Source organism: Bufo bufo, chromosome 3 (genome assembly GCF_905171765.1).
Source record: "Bufo bufo chromosome 3, aBufBuf1.1, whole genome shotgun sequence".
In the NCBI taxonomy this organism is placed as follows: Eukaryota; Metazoa; Chordata; class Amphibia; order Anura; family Bufonidae; genus Bufo; species Bufo bufo.
In genome coordinates, this window is record NC_053391.1 from 569,447,135 (window position 1) to 569,459,416 (window position 12,282).

The 12,282-nt window shown below is 46.0% G+C and overlaps 1 protein-coding gene across 3 annotated transcripts in view; it reads right to left on the reverse strand.

Annotated features, from left to right (window-relative positions):
• Positions 1 to 12,282, reverse strand: part of LOC120996034 (retinol dehydrogenase 16-like) — a 119,943-nt gene that overhangs the window by 9,096 nt on the left and 98,565 nt on the right. For all 3 annotated transcript variants that reach the window (XM_040425692.1, XM_040425694.1, XM_040425693.1), the window contains one exon: positions 4,404 to 4,662. In XM_040425692.1, coding sequence (XP_040281626.1) covers positions 4,404 to 4,662 — 259 coding nt within the window. The remainder of the gene's footprint in view (positions 1 to 4,403; positions 4,663 to 12,282) is intronic.

Sequence of the window (12,282 nt, forward strand, 5' to 3'; positions counted from 1 at the left end):
GAGAGTGCAGGGACCAATAGGGGAGTGTAAAGCCTGGGTAATAGGAGCAATTACTATTACACCTTGCTACACTAATTGGGGATCCAAATTGCTGCTATACTACTGCTTTTAGGTTGTTTGCACTATATGATAGCTCATTAATTCCAGAAAACCTTGCTTGTTATTTGTTATTGAAAGTGCTGTGCGATACAACCAGTTTTGGGGTATAATAAAAGGAAATATAAGTACATCTTATTAGCCGTTCTGCTGTGAAATTACATTGCGAAACAGCAATTTTTTGGGGTGTATTAACAGGAAATATAAGTATGTCTTGTTAGCAGTTCTGTGTTGAATTTAAAAATTGTGATATAGCCATTTTTGGGGTGTATTAATAGGAAATATAAGTACGTCAATTCGCCGTTCTGTGGTGAAATTACATTGGGAAACAGCCATTTTTGGGGTGTATTAATAGGAAATATAAATACATCTTATTAGCCATTCTGCTTTGAAATTAGATTCTGATACAGCCAGTTTTAAGGTGTATTAATTTACTTTTCATTAAAAAATATATATTTTACACTATTTCAGACAGACAAGTCACAGGCCCTTCAAAGGGAACGGGCAGTGGCCAAAATGTCTCTGGCGCATGTAGAAGTAACAGCAGAAGAAGGGGGGTTGGCAGCAGGAGTCGCAGCGACAGGCCTGAGCTTCCAGTCTCATCTGGCGGTCATGTCTTGACCAGCAACCCAAGGGTGCTTGAATGGTTGACTCGGTCTTCTACTTCGTCGCAAGTGACATCAGCACCCCCAGCCAAGAGTTGGTGGGTTCCTCTAACGCTTAGTTGGCATATCCCGAAAGCAGGCCTGTGCCCTCAACTGTCCTGAGCCTGCCTCTGTCATCTTCAGTTCCCTCAGCTCGAAAAGTATTATATGCCGTAGGCTTGGCTCCACTTTTCAGTGAGGAGGAGCTTCTAGAGTACAGTCCGCAGCTACTACCCAGCCAAGATCTGGAGGAGAGATCCGCCGCTTCTTCAGGTAGGCGGGCAAGTAGTGATGATGAGAGTCGCATGGGAGCTGATGTTGCAAGCAGTTAGGCTCCTGGCCCTGAGACCATTGAGGGGACATTAGTGACGTGCAGACAGTAGTGGATGATGATGCAGCCGATTGCACTTGACTGTAAAGAGGTTCCTGAAGTCTTCCACCCATTTGCAAGACATCGTGAAAATGGGCAGGATGTCCCTGCGACAGTGGGTGACAGAAGATCTGTGAGACTGGGAACACGTGCTTTTATCTGACAGGTTTCCTTATGAATCAATAGGCGTCTGTGTTGTTTCTGATACTGGCCACACCTCTAACATCCAGTTGTTGCTATTGTGCTCATTTAGTTTTCCTTATTTATAGTTGCTTCTCCCACAATGCTGTGCGGTTTATAGCTTCATTGGTATCTGTGGTCTGCTGGTGTTAGGTTCTCGGCTGAGTTCCTGTTGCTGCCATATCTACTGGAAAGTTAAGTGTTTCCTTTCCCTTTTGCATTTTTTTTTTGTTTATCTGTGTGTTGTTTTCCCCTGCCCTTTGTTGTTGGCCAGAGGGAGACTCCTGTTTATCCTTCCTTTCTGTAGGAACAGGTAGTCTGTCCTGTCACTATCGCCAGGGTATTATAGGGTGAGTTAGGACTCTAGGACTCACCTAACTCTGGGGTCTGTTCATACTGATAGCCAGTCAGGACTGTGACTAGGGATTTGACTAGGAGGTGTCCTTCTTTCTTCCCTATCTTTCAGGCCTTGTTCCATCTCCTTCTTCATCTGGTGTGCTGTCTCCCTCCCACACATGGACGTGACAGAAACTGTGCATGCATTTCAGCCACTATTACACTGCAAAGCACACCCTTCTTGAGCTGCTCCAGACACCTCACTTCTCTGTGGTCTCCACATGCTGCTGCCACCTCACCACTCTGTGGTCACCTCATACTGCTGCTACTGGTCCTGATGCTCCTGCTCCTCATCCTCCTACTCCTCGTCACGCATTTCGTCAGTAATCGATCACCAAAGCGATTGCAAAAAGACAACAGTACGCATGCACTCATCCAGCGGCTCAGAAGCTGAACGTGGTCCTGGCCAAGTTGCTGGTACTGCAGTCCCTCCCTTTTCAAGTGGTGGACTCTGCACCTTTCAGAGAACTGATGGCTTTTGCTGAGCCAAGGTGGAGAGTCACAAGTCATAATTTCTTAGCAAAAAAGGCAGTACCAGCCCTGCACACGTATGTTGAACAGAAAGTGAGCCAGTCCTCAGCCTCCACTGCAGGAACAATTCAGAGTGCTCATCCAGCATACCACATTTGCAGGGCATGGCGGTGTCACACAGTTCTGCACCTAGTATGCCTGGGCGAACGGAGTCACACAGGGGAGAATTGCTCCTCGTCCTCCATTCAGAAATCGAATCCTGGCTTTCTCCTCACCAACTTAAAATCGGAACCATGGTCACCGATAACGAGAAGAAACTGGTGTCGGTGCTGCGTCAAGGAGGGCTGAGATATGCTCCCTATGTTTAATCTGATTGTAAAGAGGTTCCTGAAGTTTTCCACCCATCTGCAAGACATCCTGAAAATAGGCAGGAAACTGTGCATGCATTTCAGCCACTCTTACACTGCAAAGCACACCCTTCTTGAGCTGAAAAGGTAGAATGGCATTCCCCAACATTGCCTCATATGCGACATTTCCACCCATTGGAACTCCACTCTCCACATTTTGGACCAACTATATGAGCAGAGGAAGGCCATAAACGATTTCCTGATGATGCAGAAAAGACAGGAGCACTCTCCTGTGCACCATTGCCCATCCTCACGAAGGTCTGACAGGTCCCTCACGTTCCACTGCCATGGCTACTGGGGGGTGGAGAGTCAGGAGCAGTGCCAGCTCCATCCGCAGCAACTTCAGTCTAGATTCTCTGATGAGCAGTTTTATTCACCCACCTAGTGAAGTAACTACTGTACTCACCAGCAGCAGCAGCTAGACATGGAGCAGTACCTGAACCAGCAGGTGGTAGCATACTTGGACTGCACCCTGCCACCCCACATCGAAGATCCCCTGGACTACTGGGGAGCCAAACTTGATTTATGGCCGCTATTGGCCGAGTTTGCCCTGGGCAACCTTCCCTGCCTGGCCAGTAGTGTGGCATCAGAGCAGGTGTTTAGTGCAGTGGGGGCCATAGGAGAACTCTCCTTTCCTCCCAAAATGTGGAGAGACTGACCTTTGTGAAGATGAATTAGGCATGAATCAGCCACACACCAGTGCCTGATGCATGAGACTAGATCATCCATGGTGCCACACCCAAACTTTGTAAAAAAGGACCTGTTTCTTCTGGCTACCTGCTTCAGCTACTATTCTGATGCTGCCACCCGCCTGATGCCACAGACCTGCTGCCAGGTGCTTCTACTGCTACCCACCATCATGTGCTGGTACTGGCTAGGCTTTTGCCCCCTATCTCCCCACTCTGTCACTGGGCCACTGTGTGGTCTCCTCATGCTGCTGCCACCTCACCACTTTGTGGTCTCCACATGCTGCTGCCACCTCACCACTCTGTGGTCTCCTAATGCTGCTGCCACCTCACCACTCTGTGGTCTCCTCATGCTGCTGCCACCTCACCACTGCAAGTGCCAAAGTGTAAGTTATAGTGACGCCCTAAAGTCTTATGCTAAAATGGTACCAATAAAAAATACAGCTCAACCCACAAAACACAAGCCCTCAGACAGCTATGTAGAAGGAACTATAAAATAATTATGGGTGTCAGAATATAGCGATATATAAAAAAAAATTCAAATGTTTTAACTGTTTTAAGAGTTGTAAAAGGAGTTTGTCTACAGTCAGCAGCGAGGAGAAGCTGTGCTCAGATGAGCGCTTCTGACCCCTTGTTTTAGCGATCGGTGGGGGTTTCAGAGCTGGGAACCCCGCACTTCAACACTTCTAATATGTCTCTATGACATATCACAAATTGAAAAAAGTGTAGTTACTCTTTAAAGGGAACCTGTCACCGGGATTTTGTGTATAGAGCTGAGGACATGGGTTGCTAGATGGCCGCTAGCACATCCGCAATACCCAGTCCCCATAGCTCTGTGTGCTTTTATTGTGTAAAAAAAAAATATTGATACATATGCAAATTAACCTGAGATGAGTCCTGTCCCTGACTTATTGTTTTTTTTACACAATAAAAGCACACAGAGCTATGGAGACTGGGTATTGCGGATGTGCTAGCGGCCATCTAGCAACCCATGTCCTCAGCTCTATACACAAAATCCCGGTGACAGGTTCCCTTTAAGCGTTTATAATGAGTGAAAATAAAGTAGAAACAGGGTACAAATTAGTTGATTATACTTTTGAGTAAATGAAAGGTTGAAATTTTCTTTGAGGAAATTTACTAAAGTGCATCTTACCGAAGACTGTCTGAGAAGGATTCCACCCCATATTTTGATAAACAATATCCTCCGCTACAGATAGTTACTCTCCCAGCAATGCTTGCAACGTTGACAATGCGACCATGAGCTCTTCGAATCATGGGCAACATTTTGAGTGTAACGTCAATAAGTCCTAGAAGATTCACATTTAAAACTTTGGCAAAGTCATCTTTAGTCAGCCATTCATTCACTGCAATGGGGATGGCAATCCCAGCATTATTCACCAGGCCCCAGAGTCCTGTAAAGAAAAACACATACATACTGTAAAGAAATAACGTTAAAGGGGTTGTCTGGTCCTTTTATTTTGATGATCTAACCACAGAATAGGCTATCAATATGAGATCAGTAGGGGTCTGAATCATGGCACCCCTGTCGGTCACCTGTTTTCAGTAGTTCTGGTGTGAGAATTAGGCACCAAAGCTACACAACTCAATCAACACTGTGTAGTGGACAGAGTTGGTTACTGCAACATTGCTTCAATGAGAGCAGCTCTGCAGCAACCAGGTCTGTCCACAATACACTGTTCATATAGCTATGAAGTTCTAGTGCCCATTTCTGGCTTTACACCAGAATTTGCTACAAAATTTTCGCCACAATTTTGGCTTATCTTGCCTACTTTCTTGCAAAGATAAACCCCCTTTATATCTATGCACTAGCCACTTATTGAGCCAGGCATAAAAAGTGTCTAAGACACTTGATAAATGTGGTGCACGACGTGTGTGCCAGAATTTTGGCCCAACTGGAGACAGAATTCTGGTGAAGTTGAAAATATGTTTCCTGGTGTGTCTTCTGACAAAAAATGATGCCTCGCACAGTGTCTAATGCATATTTGTGACTCTCATAAATTTTAATCAACACTTTAGAACCATAACATTCTAATAGGAAACTTGAATACATACACAATAATATTACTAATACTCAGATTGAAATCCCCCATAAAGCCTCTAACAATCACTTTAAAATTGTAAAAACACTACAGAAACTGTCACTTCTTTAATGTAGATTTAAAATTGATTTCTTAAATAAATATAGTTGGCACACAACTAGGTCCAGTCCTAAGTCCAAATCCAACTAAGGACAACATCTAGTTTTTATTCTCTCCCCATGTTTTCCTCCCACATTCCAAAGCCACATTGTGCCCCCACAGTAGTTATGCCCATATTGTGTCTGCAAAGTAAATATGCCCACATTGTGCCCCCACTGTAGATATGGCCACACTGTGCTCCCACAGTAGCTATGATCCCTTTTCAATAATGCCATATCTGTTAATAAAATGAAAATAAAATAAAAATACACAAAATACTCACCTAAACATTCGCCTGATGATCAGAGCATATCCTGCGCTCCCCAGTAGGCACAAGATGGTCACACATCACCCTGCTAGGCTGTGTAGGAGGAGTGCACAGGCCCGGAAATCAGCCTGTGTGATCCTCCCACACAGACCAGCCCAAGATCTCCGTACAGTATTAGAACACAATTTTTAGCGAAGCGACTTCGGATGGTACATCGCTCATTTCTAGTTGCCACATTCCAAGAGCTAAGGGGTTGCCACCATTCCCAACAAAACATATCATCAAAGTTTATATGGGTAAAAAGGGGTTTGGTTTTGGGGGCGTGGGTTAATTTGGAATGTTATTTGACACCAATTGTTTCAGCATACTTTGAGTTTTGCAGCACGGCTACACGGAAACATGTGTAATTTGACAGCAAGTCAATATTTTAGAACAGTGATTTGGATTTGATAACACAGCCAAGCAATCAAGTCTCAGGTAAGTTGAGTTGTGATAGTAAGCGGGCACCACAAAATCAATTAAACGAGTGAGTGCTGCATATGTGCAAAAACAACATGGCACACACCAAAAAGTCACATGACTAAATCCCAACATGTATTAATGTCCAACACATGATCAAAACATGTTAAAAAACCATTAAAAACAGTATACATGGGAGGTGTATGGTAAAAATGATAAATAAACTTCCACCTCCCTCCTTCCACACAATCTGCCCCTGATAAGGTAATACAGCTCAGTGAGACAAGGTACCAAATGCATAAATCAGACAGAAAAGAAATAGATCTCTAAGGCTACTTTCACACCTGCGTTAGGTGCGGATCCGTCTAGTATCTGCACAGATGGATCCGCACCTATAAATGCAAACTCTGGTATCTGTTCCGAACGGATCCGTCTGCATTCTATGTAAAAAAAAAGTCTAAGTCTAATTGTTAGTCAGACGGATCCGTCCTGACTTTACATTGAAAGTCAATGGGGGCCGATCCGTTTGCAATTGCACCATATTGTGTCAACATTGTAAGTCAGGACGGATCCGTTTGGCTCCGCACGGCCAGGCGGACACCAAAACGTTGCAAGCAGCGTTTTGGTGTCCGCCTCCAGAGCGGAATGGAGGCAGAACGGAGCCAAACTGATGCATTCTGAACGGATCGTTATCCATTCAGAATGCATTGGGGCTGAACTGATCCGTTTGGGGCCGCTTGTGAGAGCCTTGAAACGGATCTCACAGGCGGACACCGAAACGCTGGTGTGAAAGTAGCCTAAAGTGACCAGCACATATAAAGTGCAAGTGAGAAAATGTAAGTATAACAACTGTATATCACATCAAAAGTGTCCAGTGCTAGTTAGCTGGGAAAAAGGTACAACAAGTGAAAAAATAAGTACTGCAGAGAATAATGTTAAGAATATCCAAGTTAGTATTTGCAATGGGTACCAGTTAGAGATGAGCAAAGTTTTGGAAAATTCGGCTGCTTTGCCGAATTTTACAAAAAAATAGCTTTTTTTTTTTTTAAAGCAGCAGGTGCAATGATAGGGAGCTGCAATAGCGCCACTCCCCATCATTGTACTCCTCAAATGCTGCGTTCATACATCATTGTGGCATCTGAGAGTAAAAACAGTGTAAAATGAACAGGAAAAAAAGAATGAAATTATACTTACCGCCTCCATTTGCTCGCGACAGGCCGGCGTGGTGACGAAATTTCGGCCAAGATCTTCAATCAATATGGCGGCACCCATCTTGATTAAAGATCTCGGCCGAACAAATGGAGGAGGTAAGTATGATTTATTTAGTTTTTTTACGGTATTTCAGTTTAAATTCATTCGCTATCACAAAGCACGAGGAAATTCGGCTTCGCAGCGAATCAAATTTATCTAGAAATTCAGATGGAATTCCACTTTGTTGTATTCGATTCGCTCAACTCTAGCACCAGTCTCACATGTCAGCTGAGATCAAAAGCCCCATGCGTATCGCTGCTGCCTACGGCTTCAAAAGTGGTAGAGTAGCATCTGACAACGAGGGGATATAAAAAGAGTCAGTGCCATCAGCCCCCATGTGGCATTTGCCCCTCTAGAATCGCTATACTTACCTATCCTGCAGGCCAGGGCGCTCGGCGAGTCGGCAGTCCACACTCCGCAGGTGTCACGTCTTCTTCCCAGCATGCATTGCAGGACCTGACGTCACACACAGCGTCAGCCAGCGGGCTGACGCTGTGTGCACGCCAGGCCCTGGCAACTGCAGTACAGCGCGGTGCGGAGTCGGGAGCCACGGCGGTGAGAAGGTTCGGGTTTGTCTATTCACTACCGCTCCTGGTCATATCGCAGTCCGGCGATATATGCGATATGGACAAAATCTGTATCGTTGCACAGATTCATATCATCCATATCGCATATATCGCCCACCCCTACTTCTTGGTATGCGACATGTTCTATTTTGTGCTCTTTGTTATAACTGGTCGGGTAAGTCGAGCATCATGCAACTGGTGACACATAGGACAGCGCAGCTCAGTGGTTAGCACTATTGCCATGCAGTGCTGGGGTCGTAAATTTTAACCTGGTTTACTCCTGGTACTCCAGTTTCCTCCCACACTTCGTAGACATACTGGTAGGGAACTTAGATTGTGACCCCCTTTGGAAACAGTGTGATGCTAATGTCTGTAAAGCACTACAGAATATGCCAGCGCTATATAACCAAGCTAAATAAATTCAAATAAATAAAAATCCAGCATGTCTGGATTCTTTGCAACTGTGACGTTGCAGTTGCAACATGATTCATTGATACACCATTGACATACATTACATCAAATGTCGTATGACTTTGTTGACACGTCGCCACATAGCCATAGAAGAAGAAGAAGAAGGAAATAACCACAATTTCAGGAAAAGTATATACCTTACCTACACCTTTAGTACTTTGCCATGCATCCCTATACAGGAGCCCAAATTGCGCTGGCATACAGGTTTCTTTTGTGAAACTGAATTGTCAGTGAGTGACATAACATACATAGTAACATACAGGGGCATACATAGAAATCATTGGGCCCCATAGCAAGAATCTGAATTGGGCCCCCTAATTCCACCCACTACCCATCCCTGGCCCATCCCACCACCTGCCCTTTTTTGTTTCTTTTTTTTTAACAGTGCAGACTTTTTCGGCCACGGCAATACCTAATACGATTTTTTTTTATTGTTTATATATTTTTATATGTAAAATTGGGGTGATTTAAACATTTAATATATCAGTGTTTTGTTTTGTTTTTTTCACTTTTTTTTTTACTATTAATCTATAATTTTTTTTACTATTAATTGATCGTGGGACCTGAGGGGTTAAATTACTAGGGGGCAGTGCACTGTCCTGAGTCCTCTGAATAATAATGAGCCTTATAGAATAGTGTTCCCCAACCCTGCAGAAACTCTGCTTTCTGCTGCCCTCTTCCCCCCACTAACCATCCCCCCATGACACAGTCCTCTAAATTAGCAATTCAACTGCAGAGTTCATTGGGGGAGGGGGGGCTGGAGCACACTGTCCTCCTGAGTCCTCTATATAATAACCCTTATAGAACAGTGCCCCCCCCCCCAACCCTGCAGGAACTCTTCTTGCTGCTGCTGTTGCCCTTTTCCCACAATACCCATCCCCCACCACACCCCATTAACTTTTTTAAACGTAGAGTCTGTCACTCACTGCTGTGAATGTACAACTTACTTTGTCCTTGGTGGCAGATTGGCAGTGGCACACAACAGGCCAGGGGGCTGGTTGGAGTTGGGACTTGGGTCTCAGTGGAACTGGTGACAGTGGCAGCTGCAGCGCGTGACGTGAGCGCAGTAAGCACAAGACTGCCGTCCTGCCCATCCACCCGCCTGCACAGTTCTGCTCCGATCTGCTGCTGTCTTCTGAGCCTGCGACTCGCACACTGGCCAATCAGCAGCAGGAGCTTTGCACCACTAAATGCTGATTGGCCAGTGCAGTGCGAGTGCCCAGCAAACAGAGGAGAATGAGCGGCATTGTGGTATGTCACTCGCTGGGTCTGGGGGGGGGGGCGGAGCAGAAGGAAAGCAGGTCCCGCCCAAGCTTCAGATAAGGACTCGGGACGGAAGACTGTGGCAATGACGAATACAAAACTACAGACATAGGGGCGTAACTACCAGTGGCACACAAATCAACTGCTATGGAGCCCAGGGCAAGAGGGGGCCCAGTGTCACGGACCAGCGGGTGTGGACCCACTGTGCCACGTGTCCTACCTCCTCTAAGGGCGCTGTCTAAGTGAACCTGTCAACCTTCACAGTACCCCTGATGGTGGGGATAGACTTTCCCGAGGAGAACACCAGGTTGCTACCTCTTGAGGAGGATTGGCACACGAGGCAGCTGGTCCAAGCCGACCAGGACAAACCTGGGCAAGATACCAGAGGTACAGGCATTGTCAACAGGCTGAGTCGTAACCAGGAGCAGCAGTGCAGGACCAAAGGATGAGGAAGAGACGAAGTCAAACAGGCAACAGGGCAGGACAGGTGGCACAGGTACAGGTCAGGCAATCCGGGTCAGCAACAGTAGAGTCAAGGCAAGCAGGCAGGGATCAAACAGGTGGCAGAGTCCAGGAATACAAGTACGAGTCAGGAACACAGGAACACAAGTAGATAACAGGAATTTAAACAGAACACAAGGACCTTTACACTGCGGCATATGGGAAGGGGGCTGAGCCACTTATATATGTGCAGAAGAGCTAGAATTTGTCAGCGAGGTTACATGATGCAACCCACAAAGCACAGGAAGTGCTGCACGCCGGTCCTTCGGAAATGCTGCAGGAAACAAGCAGCAAGCATGCTGTGGCGAGGGCTGAAAGGAAACTCTGGCAGCAGATCACCGCTAAACACGGCGCCAAGGACTGCGGCGGTAAGCAGGGGAACAGTGGCGCACAGCAGCCGCTGTTACAGTACCCCTCTTACGCCCCCTCTTCTTGAGTCCATGGTGAGACAGAAACTTTTTTACCAAGTTCAGAACATGAATATTCTCCTCTGGTTCCCAAGACCTCTCCTCAGGACCAAAGCCCTTCCAGTCCACAAGATAGTAAGTCTTCTTGCCATGCTTATTGATGTCCAGGATGTCTTTGACCTCAAATATCTCGTCAGAATCTCCAGATACCAGAGTTGGAGTAGAAGGGGCAGTCAAGAAGCAATTAAGGACTACTGGTTTTAGCAAGGACACGTGGATGGCATTATAAATACACAGAGAGAGAGGCAGATGTAACTTATATGTCACTTTGTTGATCCTCCTCAATACTTGAAAGGGTCCCAGGAACCTAGGATCAAACTTAAAACTGGGAACCCTTAAGCAGATATTTTTAGCTGAGAGCCATACCTCATCTCCTGACGAGAACTGAGGCGGTTTTCTTCTTCTCTTGTCTGCATTCATTTTCATACGAGTCACCGCTTTGTTGATGCAGTCCTTGGTGTCACGCCAAATCTTCAAAAAATCCCTAAAAGACTAAACCGCAGCTGGTACCCCAGAAGATGTAGGAACAGGGAGAGGAGTACGAGGGTGTTGTCCATAAACGACAAAGAACAGAGGATCCAGTAGACTCACTAGAGTAGTTGTTATAGGAGAATTCAACAGTTGTCGTGTTGGGCTGAAACAAAATGCCAGAGATAGTTCTCTAATATTTGATTGACCCGTTCAACTTGCCCGTTGGTCTGGGGATGGTAACGGAAAGAGAAGTCCAGCTTAATTTCGAGCAGCCGGCAAAGAGCTCTCCAGAGCTTAGAGGTAAACTGGACTCTGCGATCGGAAATAATATGTCAAGGTAGACCATGCAAGTGTGTGTTTCACAAACAGTTTAGCAAGTTCAGCAGCCGAGGGCAGTCCAGCCAAAGGAACAAAGTGCGCCATCTTGGAGAACCGTTCCACGACCACCCAGATAGCTGTACATCCTGCAGATCTGTAACAAAGCCCATGGCAATGTGTTGGAAGAGGTAACAACAGCCGGCTGGTTTGGTCCTGGAGACTTTATTCTGAGCACAGATGGTGCAGGCAGACACATAATCACGCACATCCTTACACAGTGTGGGCCACCAGCAGTGGCGAGACAAAAGTTCTGTGGTCTTGCAGATTCCAGGGTGACCAGCCAGTTTGGAGTTGTGCCCCCAAGCTAGAATACGTTTTCTCTTGGCAGATGGCATGAATGTCTTCCCGGGATGGATGTCTTTTTACCAGGACAGGAGCCACTGTGATCAACTGAGAAGGATCTACAATGTACTGAGGCTCCTCCTGCTGGTCAGAGAAGTCAAATGACCGAGAAGAGCATCCGCCTTGATGTTCTTCTCGGCCGGGCGAAAGTGAAGCTCAAAATTAAAACGGAAGAAGAGTGCCCATCTAGCTTGGCGAGGGTTCAGACGCTGGGCGTCTGCACATAAGTAAGGTTCTTGTGGTCAGTGAAGGTTATAACTGGATGCTGAGTCCCCTCCAATAGATAACGCCACTCCTCCAAAGCAGTTTTATGGCCAGAAGCCAAGAAGCTCTCTATCTCCTGTACAGTAATTCCTTTCAGCAGGGGAGAAGAGCTTGGAGAAAAATCCACATGTAA